The sequence below is a fragment of the Mytilus galloprovincialis genome, chromosome 14, assembly GCF_965363235.1.
Source record: "Mytilus galloprovincialis chromosome 14, xbMytGall1.hap1.1, whole genome shotgun sequence".
Taxonomy (NCBI): Eukaryota; Metazoa; Mollusca; class Bivalvia; order Mytilida; family Mytilidae; genus Mytilus; species Mytilus galloprovincialis.
In genome coordinates, this window is record NC_134851.1 from 30,496,265 (window position 1) to 30,519,644 (window position 23,380).

Here is a 23,380-nt window from a genome sequence, read left to right on the forward strand (position 1 = left end):
TAGGTAGTTATATGTGTTTCAATTCAATTCAGGAAACACAATGACAATAGCAATAATTGTGAAAGATAAATATACAACAATGACCTGAAAAGACCAACAAAAACATCCTCAATATGAATTGACTTACAATGTATACTTTGGTTGCCAATGAATGCAGATAAAAATTTGTTGCATCTGTAGTGATGATTGACCTTCAATGTCAATAAAGACAAAACTATTTCTTTTCACTCCTTGTTCTTGTTGTTTTCTCTTTCACACATTCTCACTTAAATTTCGCCATGTTAGGCCTGAAAGCTTTACAGTTACCTAACTAAATTTGTCAGTGTGTGAGGTTCAGCAAAATAATTTTAAAGATAAATCCTACATATTTTATTTACATAAGATGCATAACATCAGAACTGTAAACAATACAAAGTAGTTAATTTCAAGTATAGAAAAAGGTGTCCAACCAACAACAAACAAATAGGTAACATGTTCTCAATTTACTTCAAAGTAACCATTTAAATTCATGTTTCAAAACCGTTAATAAGCTGTACCTTAATCAATATTAACAATATTTCATACATGTATTTGGAATATTCAGTTTACAATTCTAAAGTCATTTCGATGAAAAACATTTAAAACGTCAGTTTAATAAATTGTCAGGAAGTAAGTATTCAGATTGTACCTAACAGTTTTTAACTTTATAAAGCATGATCACTTATCATTTTTTAAAGCACTGTAAATTTTAGTTTGAACAAACAGATCCAACTCAATGTCACCCCTCTAGAGCACCAGGATCTAAATACATGTCACCCATCTCATATTGCACTAGGATCTAAATCATTTTCACCGTTTGCTCCTACATGTACATTGATATTTTATATTATGAAACTTTGTTTTATCTTATTTTGACCTTAATAAACTTGAACAGGCCTAGGTCAAAACTGATTTTATAGTCTTAATCTATTGAATTCTAATATTGGCTTGTATCAGTTTTTAAATGAATGAATAAATTGACGCAAAAGTTGGTTTACATTTTCACGGAACTGTCATGTATACAGATAACACTTTCTCAAAATTGTTTATACTATACATGTATGTCATAGATCACAACAAAAACAAATAATCATACTTGTACTGAAACATCAATAGATATAAATATAAATGTTCATTATATAAAACTTTTCATGCTAAATGTATCTGCATTGTTACATCGAAGGTCCCAATTCTGGCTTGAACTTGACGGGAGAGCGGACTCCTATTGACGGCCTTGGTGAGCTGTTTTGAAGCTCTCAACTGACTTGGCGCATGCACTACATCTTCTTTCAATGAATCACAGTTTTGACGAAGAATGTGTTTTTAAATTGCTTGTTTTCACAGTTTGTTGTTCAATATCCTTAACAAAATTTATAAATTATCACTTTCAAAGTCTGCAAAGCGTGTCGGCTTGATGTTCCTTTTTGGTAAAGATTGCTTGTTACCAATAATTTGTCAGGTTTGGATAGCTGGGACCATACCCTAAACCACTTTGTACGGTAATACTAGTCTTTGGCTTGTTATTGTGAATTGCAGGTTTTTTAAGTTCCAGTAAGTGTAGCATGTTGGTGGTCGATCCTTCTTGTCTAAATTTATCATTCCCTGTGATTTTTTTCAGAACCTGAAATTATACAAAAATCCATAATAAAACTACATGTAGTGTTGTCAATATTAATTAATATAGATTAACTAGAACTCTACTGTCAATTTCTACTAATACATGTAACATAGTATTAAAAAAACTATATTTCACTTTGTTTCTATGTGTGATACAATGTAGGTGAGTCATCATGTCAGACATATATAGATACACACTGAACATTTATGTGCTTTTTTTTTATAGCTTTTTAATGCAATTGCATACAAGTATTTCAAGTAGGACATTAAAGAGTGTAATATGTATGCATTAATATTTAATCTACAATTATACTGCTATAAAAATTCAACGCTATTTTGTGTGATACAGCACTTTTATCCACTAAATTTGTTCAAAAGAAAATCATGAATAGGCCTATTAAGAAAAATAAAAAACCATGGTTCTCAGACTCTTGTCATGACCTCCATACTACAGTTAAAAAGTACTGTTTACTTGTAAATAAGTTTCCAGACAATGGATCCTATAGAAAATCATTTTACTCATTCAAATCTAAATTAAGAAGAAGGTGTAAACAAGAAGAAAGAAGTTACAAGAGTCAAATCTGTGACCAAATTTCACTAAATATGAAAAAAGACCCAAAGACATTTTGGAATTTACTTAACAAATTAAGTTCTCTTTCAGAAATAAAAGAGGAAAACAATTTTGATCAAGAATTATTTATAAACTACTTTAAAAAAATGAACAGTACTTCTAATATCCAAAACAATAAATTCCATGACATAATTATTGAAAAATTAACAGCCTTAAAAAAGACACTAAATACATGCAACTCTGACAACGAATTTAATAGACACATTCAGCCAGCTGAAATTTTAAATGCAGTTAAAACACTTAAAAATGGTAAATCATCAGCTGAAGACTTAATTTCTAACGAAATGATTAAATGCGGTATGCCAGTATTATTAGAACCCCTATTAAAACTTTTTAACCTAGTATTTATGAAAGGCAGCTTCCCAAAATTATGGAACAAAAGTCTGATTACTTTAATTCATAAAAAGGGGAACAAATCTGACCCCTCTAATTATAGAGGTATCTCATTGACTTCTAATTTGGGAAAATTATTCAATAAAATTATACACACTAGACTTATGAAGTTTATTAACACCAATAATTTGATAAGTGAAAATCAGATTGGCTTCAAAGAAAAAGCTACAACAGCAGATCATATATTCTCATTAAAGTCTATTGTAGACAAATATAAAACTAAAAAAAAGAAAATTTTTGCAGCATTTATAGATCTGCGAAAAGCCTTTGATACTGTCTGGAGGGAGGGTTTATTCTACATTCTACTCCAAAACAGACTTCCAGGCAAACTTTTTAACGTCATCCAATCAATGTATAATGACAACAAATGCAGAATTAAATTTCAAAATGGTATTAGCCATGAATTTATATCAAATTGCGGAGTAAAACAAGGGGATGTACTTAGCCCCACTTTGTTTAATATTTATATAAATGGCCTTGTAAATGACCTTGATCATGCAAACACTCAACCAATTATTATAGGAGATGTTAAACTAACATCATTATTATATGCAGATGACATTATTTTGTTGTCTGAAACCCAAGAAGGGCTACAAAATGCACTAAATGAGTTAACTAAATTTTGTTCCCTATGGAAACTTGATGTTAACAAACAAAAATCAAAAATTATAATATTCAATTCTAATGGAAAATCTCATTGTAATTATTTTAAAGTAGAAAAAGAACATCTTGAGACTGTTAAATCTATTTGTTACCTTGGAATAACTATAAATTGTTCAGGAAGTTTAAATCATTCAAAAAAAAATCTTATGGAAAAAGGAAGAAAAGCTTGGTTTAAAATTAAAAAAACAGTCTCTTTAGATAATTCCTGCAGTATGCTTGAAAAATTATTTGATACTTTAGTTGTTCCAATAACTCTTTATGGAAGTGAAGTTTGGGGTGTAAGCCAAGTGTTCAAAGATTCAGATCCATTTGAACATTTACATATTAAATTTATTAAAGAAATTTTAGGAGTACAGTGCAAAACAACAAATGTAGCCTGTTTAACTGAGACAAACAGAATCCCTTTGTACTTTAAAATTCACCTTTCAGCTATAAAATTTCTAAACCACATTGTAAACTCTCCTAATACTTTAGTCCATAAAATATATAATAATGTAGAGAAAACAAGTAAATGGGTTAACATTGTAAAAGACTGGTTAAATAAATTAGGTTTTGGTCATCTCACTTTTAATACTTTTAATTTAAAATATCACATAAATAGTATCCAACAAAGAATCTATGACCAGGCTTATCAAATTATGAATTGTTCTATCAATAAATGTGAAAAATTAAATTTCTTTTGTCATACTAAAAGAATTAGAAAAAGGCCCCCATATATTGATATATGTAAATTCAAAACCGACCGATCAGTTTTCAGTAAATTTAAACTAAGTGCGCATTCCCTAGCAATTGAAAGAGGGCGTTATACCAACATTGAAAGAAATAAACGCATTTGCTTATCCTGTAACAGACAAGAAATTGAGGATGAATACCATTTCTTCTCAATCTGTCCATGCTATAAATCATTAAGGGATACCTATATACAAAATATTAATAAAAATCTTAATTTCAATTTTATTAAATTGCAGTCCACTATAACACTAAATCATTTGACTGTACTTTTAAATAGCAGTCTACCAGTCATTATAAAAATCACCATAAAGTATATTAATGATTGTCTTTTATTAAGAACATCTGTGTAACTTTGTTTAATATGCAACCTAATTTTTGTTTGTGTTCTTTTTTATAAATGTTCATGAACATTAACAATGTGTAAACTGTTGATATTTATAGCCTTTTTCTTCTTCGCTGTGAATACCACTGTCACTCTAATATAGTTATAATCAATTTAACTATTGTCAGTTTATTGTTTTAATTTTGTATGCCATAACCATTTAATGTAAATGTGTTTGTGCGAATAAAATATTGTCTATTGTCTATTGTCTATTGTCTATACAGAGAGTTAAAATACTGACAAAAACAATAATTATCCCAGAGCCATGTTTAAAATATACTTTTATAAATATTTTCATATTTAATTAAAAAAACAGTTAAGGCACCACCCTTTCTAATCCAGTGTTGGTAAATTATCCCCAAAAAACATTAGTAAATTAGGAAAAATTGTATTAGCCTTTATGAATTTTAACACTACTTTCATCCTGAAGCTAAGAGACGGCTAGCTTTTTAGAAAAGCTATTACTTATTTGAAATTAGAATGCATTTGTGCACTCACAGTCAAGATACAAGTGTACACCTACAAGGTGCATGTATGTCATCAAGTACATTCTATGGTGTTTTCAAATGTTTCTCAATTTCAAATTTGATGTGAAAATATTAAAGATATACCATGTATTGACTTTGTTAGTTTTGGCAGGTTCATATTTTTTCACTACATGGGCGCAGCCATATTAATTTCATAACGAGGCGCACTTTAATTATATAATCATAAAACGTTTCGGATTTAAGTTACGGTTTTCTGTGGTGAAATAGAAGGATTATTAATTAGTTTTCGTATTAAAAAAGAAGAAAAGGTGTTAATATTAGAAAAACGAAATTTGCATCTTGTAGATCTTAACTTAAATAGATAAAGTTTGTTCCACGTGTCACAAGGTTATCTTGACCATCTTCTGTTGTACATTTTATTTTACGTGAAAGGCGAGATGATGTGGTTCTTTTTTTGTGTAAACAAGTTAAAACGATAAAATAAAACACAAATTAGTTAAAATACTTACAGCTTTTCAATGAATTAGGCCAAAAATCACTCAGGATCTTTATTCGTTTGATTGCGGCCATCACTTCAAGTACAACAGAACTTGGCCACGCGAATATGATATCGTCCGGCGGGAAATCCTGTTATCAGTTGCACAGCTGGTTCCTGGTAATACGATGCATCCACGATAGTAAACATACTAGTCTAATTAGTTGTTTGATAATCTACTAGGGACTCTTAATGAAGTACTAGCCAAACTAGTAGTATTTACTAGGTATTTTTTTCAGTGCTGTAATTCAGTGGTTGTCGTTTGTACATGTGTTACATATTTGTTTTTTCGTTCATTTTTTGTACACAAATAAAGCCGCTAGTTTTCTCGTTTGAATTGTTTCAGGCCTGTTATAGCTGACTATACGGTATGGACTGTGCTCATTGTTGAAGGCCTTACGGTGACGACCTATAGTTGTTAATTTCTGTGTCATGTTGGTCTCTTGCAGAGAGTTGTCTCATTGGCAATTAATATACAACATCTTCTTTTTTATGTGTATAAGTATGTTTTCAAAGTTAAACACTTTTTACAATATACATTTCAATATAAACTGTAAATTGTGACTGATGATATACGATACTCAACAAATAATCTAAAGTATAAAATCTTAATTATAATTTAGAATACGTAAAAAAAATGTCAGCAAAAATTGAAATAAATTGTTAAGAGTTATCTCCCCTTAACCGTAAAATAAGTTTTTATCGAATCTTCCTTTTTTTTTAGAATATTAAGGAGACACAGACTCTTTTATTGACAAAAACAGAGCAAACGAATTTCGTTTCCATGTTGTGGCTGCGTACATTTTAAAATCTAACGCGGAAAATACTATGCTTAACATACTGATTAAACGAGGAAATCATGTGTATTGATTGTTGACGACCGTAAGGGAGCTACCATTTGATTTTTATGGTGGTGGGGGGGGGGGGGGGCTAGGATGAAAAATTTTGTCCTGCATTTTTTTTAGTTGTAATCTCTGTCCTGCCTTTTTATTTTTCACTCTATTCGGTCCTGCCTTTTTTTTATTAGTTTATCCTGACTTTTTTTACCTAAATTGTCATCCTGCCCTTTTTTTTGCAAAGTTTCTCATCCTGCCTATTTTTTTTTACTCGAAACTCCTGTCCTGCCTATTTTTTTCAAATTTCATCCTAGCCCCCACCCCCCCCCCCCCCCCCCATAAAAATCAAATGGTAGCTCCCTAAACTATGATGATTGTTATATGATTCTAGCAACTTGCTGTCGGCTTGCTGTCGTTCTTCGCGCATATCCAATACCTTTCTATTCATATCGAAGAATATAAATATTGTATTTATTTTCAATAGTTATAAGAAGATGCGGTATGAGTGCCAATAAGACTATATTTGTTTCGTTTTAATTTGTATTAAAATGTTAGCAATTTCTAAACATTTTCAATTTGATTAAAGTAAACATTTTGTGTTTCCAAGCTTTGCCTACACGTATCTAGTATGCTGCTAGAGATAAAACCAGCTTATTTGTCTAGATTGAAACCAACACACAGCTACATCAAATCTAATTATAACTATCAATTAAGAAGAGTGTGGAAATATTTAGCATACTAATTTATTATCTACATAAATGGATACTAGGTGGTGATAGCCACTGACTGTATATTTATATATATTTAACCAATCTTTGGTGCTTTCCCAAACTGGTTTAACCCGGTGGAAAACTATTATTCACTACATGTATAGAGATAATTACGGAAGCGTATTAGCGCCACACATTTTTTTTAATTTTTCTTCCTATGTTTGCGTTGTAACGCGAACCTTTCAATTTTAATATGACTATATACTAAACTATATCTATTTTCTTGTTAAATTATATACTTTTCTGATGCACAAATCAGTCTTAATTATTCCATTATTCCTATGCATATTTATTATAATGATTTGGCCTGGTATGTATGTTTCTTTTTTTATCTACTAGTAAATCACATCCGAAATGAATGACAGACGGACATATATACAAAACTTAATGAATAATTGAAATCAAGATATTTGCGTTATAACGCAAATGTTTACGTTATATCGCAAAGGTTTGCGTTAAATGCAAATGTTTGCGTTAAACGCAAAGGTTTGCGTTATAACGCAAAGGTTTGCGTAATATCGCAAAGGTTTGCGTTAAACGCAAAGGTTTGCGTCAAACGCAAAGGTTTGCGTTATAACTCAAAGGTTTGCGTGTCATACCATGTCATTCTACCGTTCACCAGCTAATAGAAATTTACTATAGGATATGCATGTCACTTGATGATCGCTGTATAACATCTCTTATATTATGTGATATCTCGAAAGCTTTTGATAGGGTATGGCATAGTGGCCTCTTAATAAAACTTAAAGCGTATGGTATTGATGGAAATCTGTATAAATGGTTTGAAAGTTATATCGTCGCTGGGCTTCTAAAATGTTGTAAATTACAATTTTTTCAATAAAAAAATATCTCACAAACAGGCTTTGAAAATTTTGGCAAAATGCATGCTTCCAAAATATCGTATGTGAACTTGAACATTTTTGTAAATAGCAGTGAAATAAAAACTTTGACATTTCTGTATTATCCAGGAAGTTAAACTATTTTCACAGAAATAAAGAAATGTACAATTATTTTTTTCCCAAAGCCATTCTACAACGGTTTTTAAGTTTTCATACAATATTTTTGAAGCAAACTTTACAAACAACTGACATTGGCAATTTTGTAATATGTCTTATTTCACACATTTTGATTGGTCTAACTGTATGCTATTTTGTAATACCAAAGATTTCCTTCCGCCCAGACCATTGGTGTCAAAAAGTATTTTTAGCCAAAAAAGTCATATACGACATTTTAGAAGACCAGCGACGATATTTCAAATAGAAAACAAAGCGTTTTTGTTTCAAATGCCTATTCGCCTTTTGATAATACTAATGCAGGAGTTCCTCAAGGCTCTGTATTAGGTCCCCTACTATTTCCTATTTACGTAAATGACATAGCTGATAATTTGACAAGTCTAACTCGATTGTTTGCTGATGATACATCTCTTTCTTATTCCAGCAATAACCCTTACACTATAGAGGGTGTCTTAAACAGCGATTTAGAACAAATTTCAGTATGGTCTAAAGATTGGCTTATTAATTTTAACCCTAATAAGACAAAGGCTATGATATTCTCCTGCCATACTTCCCCAGATGATATTGAAATAGAATTTCAAAACCAATTAGTAGAATTTGTCTCCTGTCATAAACACTTAGGGGTTACTTTTGATTTCAATGGTAAATTCCATACACATATAGAAAATATTTTAAAGTGTGCAAGCACAAGATTAAATGTTCTTAAAAAATTGAAATATGTATTGAATAGAAATTATCTTGCTCGTATATATTTAACTTTTATAAGACCCGTTATGGAATATGCATGTGAGTTATGGGATGGTTGTACTCAACAAGAAGCCGACAATTTAGAACATGTTCAGTTAGAAGCAGGGAGGTTAGTAACTGGGTTGCCCGTGTTTGCTAGTCGGGAAGCTATATATTTTGAAACTGGCTGGCAATTGCTTGTGGACTGAAGAAAATCCAGAAAGCCCAATATGTTCTATTCTTTACATAATGGGACTGCCCCTGATTATCTCTGTGATTTAATGCCCCCGCTTGTTGGTCAAGTATCTAACTACAATTTGCGAAACAGTAATAATTATGTAGTACCCGGTTATAGACTAGACATAACTAGAAAATCCTTTTTCCCATCCACTACTATTGAATGGAATAGACTTACCCCCGACATACTTTTTCCCATCCACTACTATTGAATGGAATAGACTTACCCCCGACATACGTACGTCCAAAAATATAAATATTTTTAAAGATGAAGTCCAAATTGATACAGCCACCATCCTATTTTAGTTGTGGGGATAGAAACTTAATATCATTCATACACGTTTGAGAAATATGTGCAGTTCTTTAAATTCAGATTTATATTGTGTTAATATTAAACCAAGTCCGGCATGCAGCTGTGGCCACCCTGTTGAGGATAGTATACACTATTTTTTAGAGTGCGCTTTTCACAACGAAGCAAGAGAAATACTGTTTTCAAAATTAGAACGTTATGCTATATCCATTGAGCTTCTATTAGCTGGTGACGGTGACCTTTCTTTTCAGCAAAACAAAGACATTTTTGAGTCCGTACAATCCTATATCAGAATACACAAAAATTTAAAACAATCAATTAACGTTCTAAATTTCTACTTAACAACCTTTCACTCCAGTCCAGTTGTTTCATTATTATTCCTTATTATATTGTATTTTTTTTTTCTTTTTATTTCTAATTTTTGTTTGAAGTATGTATTATACGCATTACTACTATGGTGTTTTTTTTCGCCATTATCTAATGTACTTTGTGTTTATATTTATATTAGGAGAGGACGTCTCTAATGTTGTTATAACTTGTGTCCAATCCCTTTTGCTACTTATGCAAATAAAATATGTTTAAACTAAGGAAGAAAAATAAAAAAAATGTGTGGCGCTAATACGCTTCCGTAGATACTATTAGAAGATGTGACTTGAGCGCCAATGAGACAACTCTCCATCCAAGTCACAATTTGTAAAAGTAAACCATTATAGGTCAAAGTACGGCCGTCAACACGGATTAGTGGCTCACACCGAACAGCAAGTTTTGAATGGCCCATAAATTTCTAGACTAAGTGTGAAACCATATTTACAGGAAAACAAACAGTCTTATCTACATTGTATATAAAAAAGTCGAGGAAAGAGAAACACTTATGGACCACATCAACTGTATTTATTGCGAATACACCGTCAACATCAGTTTATTACTTTCAGTGCTATGTATAGCGATGCTTGTGTTTTGGCAACGTGTATATATGTATCCCTGATCATTATTGTCTTTGCTACTGTAAATAAGAAGATAGATTATTCCCCTTTGCATATAATAAAGTTATTCTTGACGATAAGTAATTAAGTCCAAAAAAAAAAAAATTACCACAAATTGAGATATTCACCATACATGTACATTTTGTATTTAGATTCAAAACGCGTCACTTTTTTTATCCTACACGTGCCGTGTTCTGTCAAAAGGAAACATGATTTTACTGTTTTGTATTACCGCAATGTTACAAAATTAACTGTCTGATGATATACAAAAAATTAGAATAATAAAACTTCCCATGAATTGCAAAAGAATTTTAAACACATGTTCATGCGAATCAATATGATCACCTTTCTTAATCTTTGAGCAACATTTTACTTTTTTTTCTTGTCTAATAAAAGAAAAGAATAGGAGGATGATACCAAGATTCCTCCGCCATTAAGGTGAGAAGGATACGTCAAGCAGCACGATACTACAGGCACGGTCTGCTTTCGATTAATACACATTTTATATTCATAGTTATATTTGGGTTTGCATCAAGATTGTTCTACCCAATTTTGTCTTACCAAAGTGTATGTTGTTTATAAAACGTTGGCTGGTTTCTTTAGAGGTCTTATAAGTATTTTCTTTTTATCAGAGACCTGTTAATTTGGCCATACTGTTCCATTTACAAGTCAGCTAGCGTAATTTTTAATGATTGATTGATGTTTGACGCAACTTGCACCATTTTATTTGTGTGGAAGACGGAATGTCCAGAGTGAAGGATATACATTTGGAAGGGAAACTGAAAATCCTAGTTACTTAAGATTGGCATCAAACGCACCTGCCAAGTACAGGAATGGAACTTACAGTGTTGACAAACAAGTCACATACAGTAGTTGGACTACTAATACAACTTGGCCACCGATACGTCGTTGGACTATTTAAATAACTCGACTAACGATGCTCCGTAGGCTACTTAATCTACTTGGTCACCGATGTCCCGTTGGACTACTTAAATTCTCGGCCACCGATTGGTTGAAATCGTAAACTTATCTAAGAGCTGAATATGTGGTACTGAGGCAGTCGTCTAATCAGGAAGTATGGTACATACATTTCTTTGTTGTAGAAAGAGCCAAATACGATTTTGTAAGGTAAAACATAGTTCAATCTTTTTAAAATACACTCCATGACAAGGATCTGAAATCACCCTGTTTCAATTTTGTTCTGGTAATTATCACATTAGCAAAGGAAATATCAGTCTACATTTAAAAAACGTGTGTATTAAAACGACCGAACCAAAGGGTCCCGAAAGGCTTTAACGACAAAAAATACAATACAGCTTTTTCAGGCTAAGCTTGGAAACACAGAATCTGTAGTTTGATTAGATAGAAAAAGTTTAAGAAATTGCCAACAGACAAACTTGTTATACAATTTTCGGAGACCTTGACTCCTAGGTTTTCTTTTGTTTATATTGATCAAGTTAGAGTTTCATTATCTGCTATATAAAAGAGCATTCTGATTTGGATTATTCTGGTCCTTGACTTTGGATTATTACTTCACACCACTGCAGTGGGATGATATTAGTTTCATTTAATATTCACACCAGCTTAAAATAGTAAACTATTCTTCGTCAAATGACAGTATGCATGCATTTAATTATTATGATACAATAAATGCAACTGGTACAATACTTTACATGATGGATATAATTAGCATGCATATATTCCTTACAAATTGATATATACATGTGCTTGTAGTATTTTCGATCATATGTTAAATGTATATATATACGATTGTCAATTAAGCATGCTGCCTGTTTATAAATCATTTAGAAATTTATTTAACAAATACAATGCTTCAGATTTATTGAATACACTGCAAAAACATTAAAGTATACTCATTAGATTTGAAAAGAGCATTTGTGTTCAAAAGGTATTCTTTTTAAAAGAGTTTTTTTTAAAGAGTTTCATTATCTGCTATATTAAAGAGCAAGCATCTTTCTGATTTGTATTGTTCTGTTCATTGGCTTTGGATTTTTGCTAACAGCGTGAAGCACTATAGGTTATTATCGCACCTATATCAGGTTTTATCGGACCACAGATGAATTATCACGTTGTGATTGGTTAAACGCCGTCACGTGGGACCCCCTATGAGACCGTATGGGGTTAGTAAGTTTCATATGGGGTTCATGGCGCGTTAATGGCGACGTCATCTATTAATGGTGTTGTGTTTCATAGTTTATTTTTCAACAAAACGCCGCAGAAAAAGTACAGCGTCCGATAAATTCGTTATACGGTTAACTACCGACCCCCTACGGATCCATAGAGGGTGAATAAAATTCATAGGGGACTCGGCCTCCGGCCTCACCCCCTATGGATTTTACTAACCCTCTATGGATCCGTATGGGGTCAGTAGCGAACCATATAACTTGTAGTGATTGGTTTAGCGCCGTCACGTGGTGACCCCCTATAGATCCGTAAGGGGTTAGTAAAGTTTCATAGGGGCTCATGACGTCACGTCTACTGTTAATGATGACGTAGTCTATTGAAGTTGTTGTATTTCATTGTTTATCTTTCTACAAAACGCAGTGCTCAGGAAAAGTCCTGCGTGCGATAAATTCGTCATACGGTTCACTAATGACCCCTACGAATCCATAGAGGGTGAGTAAAATCCATAGGGGACTCGGCCTACGGCCTCACCCCCAATGAATTTTACTAACCCTCTATGGATCCGTAGGGGTCAGTAGCAAACCATATTTATAACTTATAATTTGATATTCACCCCAGCTTGAAATTACAAACGTATTACTAAAAATATATCGGTTCTGAGGTTGCCGAATGATGTGGCTAAAATTCAATTTGATAGAATAAAATATATACTAGCAGTCATTTTTGGGGCCCTTTATATATAGTTTGATGTTCGGTGTGAGCCAAGGCTCCGTTTTGAAAACCGCACTTTGATCTATAATGGTTTACTTTTATAAATTGTGACTTGGATGGAGAGTTCTCTCATTGGCACTCATACCATATACATGTATTCTTATATCAATTAAAACGCTTCTAAACAAATATAATCTTTCGTTATGATACTTTCCCACTTTAAGAGAAACGGGGTCGATATAGAAAAATCGACCGATCAACGATTCGGTTAAATGTGCAACTCTTGCTTCCTAACATAAAAAAAACTGATCGCCCCATAATATTCGTTAGTGCTGAAAGTGGCGTTAAACACCAATCGATCAATTATAATTATCTGCGGTATGCATATTAATTCTCTGTCAGAACACAGCATGCATTCATTTAATAAATAAAATGCAATCAATGCAACTAGTACAATGGTTTACACAATGTACAATGGTTAACATGAAGGAACTAGTTAGCATGCATATATTCCTTTATTGATATATGCATGTGCATATAGCATTTTCGATTGAGTGTATATACATGTAAGTCATGTTAAAATGAAGACAAATTATTGTCAATTAGGCATGTTGCTAATAACTCAATCATTTCGATATGCTTTTAACCAATGTAATACTTCCGAATTATTTTATTGTCTGCAACAACATGTAAACATAAATCTTGGATTTTTAAAACGTCGCTTGTCTTAATACAAATCTTTTTATAATAAAGACATTTAGTAAACAAATATTTTACATACATACATTCTGGGAAATTATACAATCATGTAAAATTTCACATGTCTTTTTGAAAATGATAGTTGCATCATACAAAATCTTATCAGATATACATTTGAGTCTTCGAGAATTATTTTATACATGATAAGTTGCTGAAGCATTTCCTAATAATCATGATGAAAATAACGTTGTGGGAAGGAACCCTATTTGATCCAAAGTTTAGCATCTTATGTGAAAATGAAAACAGTTTTTAGTTAATACATTATAAATGTTTAAAAGTAAATAGAACATTTGTAACCGAGATTTTTAAAACTTGTTATAAAGGACTGATTATCAGATCCTAATAAAAGAAATAATACATATTTTCATCCTCGTTCAGGCCTACACAACAAACAGCGAAGGGTTCGAAAATATCCTTTTTAATATATATATATATACTTTTAAAATGTTCGTACCGTCTGTCAACGAAATATACAATATATTTCTGATAGATAAAAGAAAAAAAAAATGAAAATGAACCTGCTTTTTATTCTCCTGGCCCGAAGCAGGCCTCTACAATATTTTTTTTCCCAACTTGTCCTGTAGGACAAGTACATACCAAAATATACTTGTCCGAATGAAATTGTTACTTATCCAAAAAATTTCTATTAAAAATAACCTTTTTACATTTTTAGTTGATTAAAGGAGCAAAACGAATTAAAACAATATAACAGAATTTGATGTACATTTTTTTAAAATACTTTTCAAAAATATGAGTCAAGTACAACTGCGAAACTAGTCATATCACAGGAATTAGGTTCTAGTTTCCATCAATGCTAGTCTCACCAGACTCTAATCATGAGGCACCATCTGATAGGCCTGTAAACTCATTCAAATGCCGTCAATAAAAAGAAGATAAGCCATCATAAGGTCTGATTGCCAATGAGACAACTCTCTGCAAAAAACCGAATGACACAGAAATTAACAATTATAGGTCACCATATTGCAAGACTACGTATTGTTTTTTTTTCTACTTATGATCAAATATGATTTTGTGAATTTTATGGTAAATAAAAAAAAATTGTGAAAAAATTACCAGTATGGTATGTATTATAAGGAGCAGAATAAGGTAGCAAAATGAGGTACTGATTTGTCTTGGTCCCGAAATGTCTCTTGCCTTGTCAAACTGTTTATCAAGCATGTCTACTAAATATGTCTCCTACGGTGCCAAACTGTCTCTTAAACAATTGGAGCTGAATCTTTAGAGGTGACGAACTGTCCTGTAAAGTTACCTTATCTACAAAGCGCATCATTGATTCGGATCAGTAAGGCTGGTTTCCGAGAATAGTATTATACTACCTTTTACCTGTTAAATAGTACTGTACCTGACAAAGAACCAGTTAAAAGTTATCGATTGCAAGTAAACATGTTGAAGAAAAAGGTTTTGCATTCGAATAAATAGAATACAGAAACATGTCAAATTAATATTTGTTTTCTTGTTTTTTGTTTATAATAAATTACTTTGTTCATCAAAGTTGGATTAAATTTATTTTCTGCAGAATATTTGTACTTGTCCCGACGGACAAGCTTAATACAGCTTTTACTTGTCCGACCTTTTTTCCCTCTGGTACCGGACAATCGGACAAGCGTTATTGTCGAGGCCTGCCGAAGTGAGCATCTCTTACCACTTGTTGTCCGTCGTCCGTCGTTGTTAACTTTTTCAAAACTCTTCTCATCTGAAACTAATTGTCCGAATGAAACTATAATTGGCAACAATTACCATTAGGGTATTTTGTTTAAGATACAATGTAAGTGTATGATGACTTCAGTAGCCAAACCAGATGCATGGCCAACTTTACTAGACATAGAACATAGAGGGTAGAATGGAAATTGTGTCTATTACCGGTATCTTGTAAATCCCTTTAGTGTAAACAGTATTTTATTATGAAAAATACAAGTAAAATCCCTTTAGAAAGAGAAAAATATGACAAGGACAAAGTTGTTGGTAATGATGAGATCTAATTATGTTGTGTTCAATTCCAAACTGTCAACTTTTTTAGGAGTTATTGTCCTTACATGGCGAGTTTATACAAACTTTAAAAAATTTCCCCCTATTAGCTAGAAACTTGAAATCTTTATTTGATCCCTTATTGAAGTTGGAGCCCTTTAATGACGATCTTTACATATTAATAGGTTTTAAATCAAATAAATATTAAAGATAGTTAGAAACATGAATAGAAAAAATGACCAGCAAGACAAGGTATACCAAAAGCTTGTCTGACGCCCCCTTATTGGAGTTATTGCCCATTGATGATGGTTCTGACCAATTATTTGCGGTTGGAAAAAAAACCAACATTATAATTGCCAAAAAAAAAAAAAAATTTGAATAAGCAAAACTGATCAGTAACAGAAGATCTACAAATAAGTCAAACATAATTTAAATCTTCCGATGACCCCTTATTTGAAATATTCTCCTTAATACCGATTCTATTTATTTGGTTTTTATGTTGTTGTATACCATCTGACAAACAAACCCAAATTATGGTAGATAGATAGACACTTGTATCAGCATAAAAAGGAACACGCTTGTTTAAAATACCTGTCGTGATCCTCTCTTTCAACCTTGAAAATGTGGAGATAGAAATTTCATAGGCTGATGTAATAACAAGAAAAGAAAGTAGAACGAAGTATTGTAAGATCCTTGTAAACAAATTGTGCAAGGACCCATGCTCTGTATTTTAATCAGACAGTCTCTGTACATAAAAATAGGGAGATGTGGTATGAGTGCCAATGAGATATCTATCGACCAAAGTTCAAATGATCTGTATGCATATCTCTGCAATCTTTTGGACATCAAATAACATTAATATTCAAATCAAGAGTAGACATAACTTTAACTTACGTATCGTGTCCTCCCACTATCTCTGAACATGAAGTAATTAGTGATTTAATTAAGCTTTTAATGAAAAAAATCTTAAATGTCTTCCCATTCACAGTGTATACGTATTTGCTATCTAAAATTTTATAACAAATAATTATTGCAACTTTTGGTTGGATGACATATCCTGTCAGTTTCATATTTTGATACGGATATATTGGCAGTAACGTTACACGATTTTATAGGCTATTTGAAAATGTTGAATGCATGGTGCAAATATTCGTTTAGCTGACTTTTCTACCCATCGTCATGTAAGCTTTACTTCCAACCTTGTTATTCGCAATTAAACCCGGTGTCGCTAACCCTCTACTGTTATATATATTCTTATTCAATATTGTTAGTTTTTAGTATAACTACATTCATTGTTCTGAATTCAAGTGACAATTTTAACTGTTCTGAATTGAAGTAAACCAATCTAGAAAAACTCGATTTCTACATGATATTGTTATGATATTGTAATTATTGTATTTATTTATGTTGGCCTAATTTGTGTTGTATGGCCTGGTAGTTGTTTACAGAATAATCTTAGAACTGTGCAGTTTAGAAATCACTGGAACAATTACAGAATGATTGGAACTTTCCAGAATGATCCTAATAAAAGTTAAAGGCTCACTCTTGGACTTGGACTTGGACTTAGACATCGATAGACATTAGCATTCATATCATTTGGATTGACACTTTTATTCTACAAACAACATCATACTGGATTGTGACCTTAGTAGTGAACGTAATATTCAGATTGGATTCCAAAAGATATATCCGGATACAGATAAAGATAAAAGATTGGACTCTTATTTTGACAGTTAAGTTGACAGTAATATTTGTGTAATACTTCTTGTAAACTTTTGTATAATAAATATTGTTAAATTTTACTATTGATTTGTGTCTTTTGTTGGCTACAATTTAAAGGCGATTTCTGGCCGTAACAATATAATTGGCCTAAATTGTGTTTTATAAGCGGCTGTAATAATGTGTATAACAAAAGAGTTTCACTCTATTTAGAATAATACTGATCAGTCTGGTTAAGATAAACTGAGATCGAGTATAAACCGCTCCTAACACTGCAGAGGATCTTAATTCCCACTTCTCTAACTCGACTGCCATTCCCCTCTCGTCTACTCACAACTCCCTCTCCGTACTGCTTATTAAAACGAAAATCAGTCAAAACAATTCATTGAACATGCTCCCCTCTCCCCTAGCTACATTTGTAGTTTCCGTCACGTGACTCTCGCCTCCCTTCCACAGACTACGGCTTCAAATCCCGTATTTCCCATGTACCCTTAACTTGTCCATCCCTTTACTACAATCCTTGTGTTTTTCTCTGAAATAATAGAACGCCTGTCTCTCGATTGTCCATATTATCTGTGCACCATGAGTCCTTAATCCGCGTCAACCCTCTTTACAAAATCTAGCAATTAAGTGTTGTTTTTTTTAATAGTTCTGAGTATGCTAGATGTGTTTGCCACTTGACGTTTAAGCAGACAAAATCAATCAATCAATCAATCAATCAATCAATCAATCAATCAATCAACCAATCTATCATCAATAATGATTCTTGTGTATATCAGAAGGGATAATTGACATATACCGAGTGCAACAGATATCTTAAAAATTGTTAAAGCTATTTGTATTTTTTACGTACGTTGTTTTGCTACAATTGAGTACACATTTCTATAATTTAAATAATGCAAACCGACGCTCACCTCCGGATACGGGATTTTCTCGATGACCCAAGCCCCATTGGTGGCCTTAGCCCTTTTTTTGGCTCTTTGGTTGGATTGCTGTCGGTTTGACACATTCCCGTTTCCATTCTCAATTTTATTTTTTGTTCTATTACGACTCAATTATAAAAAAAATGAGGTTCAACTACATCAGGCATTGTTAATTTTAGACGAACTTGACTGTTTAAGGTCGTTTTTTTTGTCTCATAGCTATTTTACTTCCAGCGTATTTTCGCACTCCTGGCTTTCAAGCGTTTAGATTTCAAACGTTTCGGACGTACGCTATTTAAAATTGTTGATTTCATTAGACAGTCGTCATGGACGATACAAAGGGAAGCAAGTATTATTTGCATTAAAAAAAACTGTCTGCAATTGTTCTTAAGAATTTAATGCGTCTTTTTGTAATTGCTTTAGGGTGTAAAAGTGTTGACCAAAGCTTTGTATGAAGCGCAGAAGGGCGCACGTTCACCGCTTTTACGACCCTATAGAATTACTTAAAGAAATCTTACATTCTTAATATTATTACATTTTTATGGTACAGCCATGACATTGTAAATTAAATTTAAACGTTGTTTTTCTATGGATTGTTTTAGGGTTGTCACTGAGACCACGCGCAGTCATATTTGTTGCAATCAATACGGAAATAAAATTTAACTTTCGCAATGCTTCAGCCAATCAAATTACAGAATTGTATAAAACTTCTATTAAATGTAATTATAACATTTTATTGATTTATAATATTTTATTGATATGATATTTATGGCCACATCTGACATATATAGGTTATTGTAATGATATCTATCTGTTATTTGCTGCCGACAACTTAACTTGTATTAAAATGCAGACGAACTGTCATTTAAAATGTGTTGGTTGAATTTTAATTATCTTAAATCAACCAATAGAAATTCATAAACATGATCAATATTGAAAGCCACGAACTGTTGCCAAAAATACGATCGTATACCTTAATGTATATATCGGTATTAATTTGCACATGTACTTTAAAAAAATAATTTGAAGGACAAGCATAATTATAAAAATAAAGACGATGTGTTATGATTGCCAATGAGAATATTTTCCTCCAGAGACATACAGACGTAGAAGTAAGAAACTTGGTGCCAAGGACGACCTTTCACAATGCGCAAAACCCACACCGACAAGCTATAAACGGCACCGACATGACAAATGTAAAACAATTTAGTTGAAAAAGCTGATGACCTGGTTCATGAATAAAATAATAAACGAAAAAAAAAGAAAACAAATAAATTGATGATACACATCAACTAACGATAGGCACTGAATTAGACGACAGACACAAAGATACAGGCTCCTGATTTTGGACGATCACATAATACTGCAGTTGTAAACATATTTGCCTTTAATTGACAAATAAATGTTTTGGTGTTTAAAAGATATATGAACACTAATGACGGCCAGTTTTTATTGATGAAGGAAGCCGGAGTGTCCAGAGAAAACACAGCGACCTTCAGTAGAAAAACTGACATTCAAATTAAAATAAGATAGAAGTCGAACGCACATGTCACGTGCGGGATTTTTAATTCCGAACTTCAGTGTGTACATGCATCCCATACAGTAAATTAACTGCCGTTAGACCCTTTGCAACAAAGACCTGTGAATTTATCAGAAAATAGTTTGGTCCTTTTGCATTCACTTATTTTATTGTCAAGGACGATCAAATTATACAATGCTGCGGTGACCTTCTTGACTGTAGCTGGACTGTTCATGACTGTTATATGACTTTGTGTGTTAATTGCATACGATATGCTTTAGATAGGCAAATGGGAAGTTTGTTGTCACATCAAACTGGTTTAATCCGGTTACATTTTGTGCATGTACCAATAAGGTTAGCTGTTTCATTTTTGGTTCGTATATTTATACTGGTGCATTGAACGTTGTGTATGTCCTTTGAGCTCTTAAATATGTTTGGAAGGTCACGTTATACTTTTTTTATGCATTATAAAGCGCTTTTCCTTCAGAACAACTGAATGATGAGTTATTCTAAGCCTAGGAGTAAGTTCATTCGAACAAGGGCTGGAAAATTCAATGCAATGACATTATTGGAAAGTGAAGCCCTAGACCAAAAACTATGGATATTTATTGTAAACTGTGTGGAATCGATTTTGCTCATTGTTGAAAGCCGTTCGGTGACCAACAGTTGCTACCCTCTATGACATTTATACTCTGGTATATAGTTGTCTCGTTGGCAATCCTACCCCATCTTTTTATTTTCGTAAGCTCTAATATATTATGTCAATAAATATTATTTATTCAATACAAACAAGTTATTTATTTTATTCATTTATTTCTGCATCATAATAAAAATAAGTACAATAAATTAACACGCAAATAAATTAAACAATAAGCACCATTTGAAAGCAGAAGGCATTTATACAGTTCCCGTTTTTAACACAAACCTCATTATCAACAATGCCTTAGTTATACAAATAAATTGAAAATGTATACGTTGTATCGAGCACCTAGAAGTGCACCATCACCATTAATTAATACATTTTTACTATTAATTGAACGCTGTTCTTGTTGTTTATATTGATATATACAGTTATTGTATTTTGTTGGTTAATGAGTAAAGGCAAAACAAGGATTCTGTAAATAAACACACAACCCTTGACCAAGAATACAATTGGTCTATATGCGAAAAGCTTTCGAAAGCGATAAATCAATTGTTACATGGTCATGGAAGTCTCTTTTAAAACGCAAAACAGACGGAAATTTCAAATCATTCGTGAACATGAGTCCGAGAGCAAACTAGCTCTGAAATCAAAATGTGTGTCTTCATTTTCAAGTCTGATTTGTTTAAGTCCAAGTTTCTGTAGCATACTCGAAAACAGTCCAGTTTGTGTGATGGTTCTGTGAAGATCTTTTGATAACCAATCACAGTCGTTTTCAAAATCGTATCCAGCTTTGTAAAGTTTTTGACACATCGTAATAGAAGGTTCACTTGTTCTATGAACTGCCAAGTATAAAGCACTGCATCCAAGATTATCCACAATATTAACATCACATTCGTATCGAATCAAATGGTTGCATATCTTATCACTACCTTCTCGCAGACCAACTAACAATGCTGTCTTTCCTGTACATTCGATTTCGTCTAAATCAGCACCTGCGAAAATAAAAGATATTACTATAAATTGCATGTCAAATATGAATATGCTTGCAACAATATATTCATTTCTAATTTAAACTCCTTTGGCCAACTATAATGGTAGATGTCAGAGTACTCTATCGCCTATTTCAATTTACTAATTAATTTGATGTGAACATTTTATTTGCATTTTACTTGGCAGGTGATGTTTTACATTAATATACATTCAAACTAAATATTTAATAGTACTTCTAGCTCAAATGTGAGCCACTGGCATGATACATTCGTTTCCTATTTTTATAGTTTTCTGTGTAATATTTTTTTTTATTTAAATGTTATTGCTCTCGTATATGCATTTGGTTCGTGTACTAACAATTTTGCATTGCTAACTCTTTTGCCAATATAAAAAAAAAGGTAACAGAATATATGGTATGATTGCCAATGAGACAACGCTCTACAAGAGACATTTACATGTACATTTATATATAATCAGAAGTCATATTTACCTGATTTGATGAGAAGTTTTGCTGTATCAATATCCCCAAACAAAGTGGCTCTGATAAGAGGTGTCTGACCCAGAAGGTTCTTGCAGTTTACATCGCAATCTGAAATAAAGAAGAATGTTTATAAGATACAGTTCAAGTGTTAGATTACATGATGGAAATATGATTTTGCATGCCGTTTGCATGGTCAATTCAATGAGGTGCATTTCAAAAGTTTTCTTTTTTCGCGATTACATGTAAGTAACCTTTTTATATATTGCTGGTATATTGCGATTTTATAACTTATCAAATATTGCTTATATATTGATATTCACTTAGTCTTACATTGTTTGCATAGTTTGCTTCAATTACGATATTTACTCAGATTTAAAACTTTTAAACAATCATTTAGATCAAAACTTACCATAATCTATTAATAGTTCCACAATATCCATAAATGCGTTGTCGATTGCTTCATGTATCGGGAATGTTAATGTACTGTCAGCAATATTGGGGTCGGCACCATTTTCCAATAAATGGCGTAATAATTCCTTATTGCCATATTTTGCAGCAAAGTATAAAGATGTTCGACCTTTGCTGTCTGTCGCATTGATATCTTCTTTCACTTGTTCACAAATAATTGGTGTTGAGCTCGACCTTCGATGACCTCGTGCTCTGTTCATGAGGACGTCGTCCTTTTCTTGCACACAATCCTCTTGTAAAGAACGAAAACTCATTTTTGTAGATGATGTTTTCTTTGAATGTTTCTATCCGATCGATTAGAAAGTTGTAACGAATCTGTTAAATGCTCTGGTTTATATACTACATGAAGATATCAACATGCAACCGCAAATTATATATGCAAATTAGGCTTGTACTTGTCACGATGTCAAATTTACGGTAGTTCATTCAGGAAGTCGGTCTTGAAATTTTGATTAATTTTGTCAACATTTCCCGCCATATTAGTGCTGTTTACAAGAAATGTTCGATTTACCGTCAATACATAATGATTGGCATATAATTTATGAGTTTTAAAACTGTCCAATCAAATGACTGATAAAATAGAAATTATCCAATGAACGGACTGAAAAGGAGATCATGCCAAGGACGTAACAATTAAATTTCAAGATCTTACTAGAACATGTGATTGATCGATAGATCGAAATCACTACAATATTTTAAACT

At 32.3% G+C, this 23,380-nt stretch overlaps 1 protein-coding gene and 1 long non-coding RNA gene across 2 annotated transcripts; both read right to left on the bottom strand.

Annotated features, from left to right (window-relative positions):
* Nucleotides 1-354: 354 nt before the first annotated feature.
* Nucleotides 355-5,694, bottom strand: LOC143058646 (uncharacterized). Its single transcript, XR_012973168.1, has 2 exons — nt 5,434-5,694; nt 355-1,639 (listed from the first exon to the last, which is right to left on the bottom strand). It is a non-coding gene; the product is annotated as an uncharacterized LOC143058646 (long non-coding RNA).
* A 15,195-nt stretch (nt 5,695-20,889) lies between these two features.
* LOC143058339 (uncharacterized) lies at nt 20,890-23,161 on the bottom strand. The gene is made up of 3 exons (XM_076231818.1): nt 22,620-23,161; nt 22,220-22,318; nt 20,890-21,731 (listed from the first exon to the last, which is right to left on the bottom strand). The coding sequence occupies exons 1-3, from the start codon at nt 22,930-22,932 to the stop codon at nt 21,340-21,342; spliced, it is 804 nt and encodes a 267-aa protein (XP_076087933.1). The 5' UTR covers nt 22,933-23,161; the 3' UTR covers nt 20,890-21,339.
* Between the last annotated feature and the right edge of the window lie 219 nt (nt 23,162-23,380).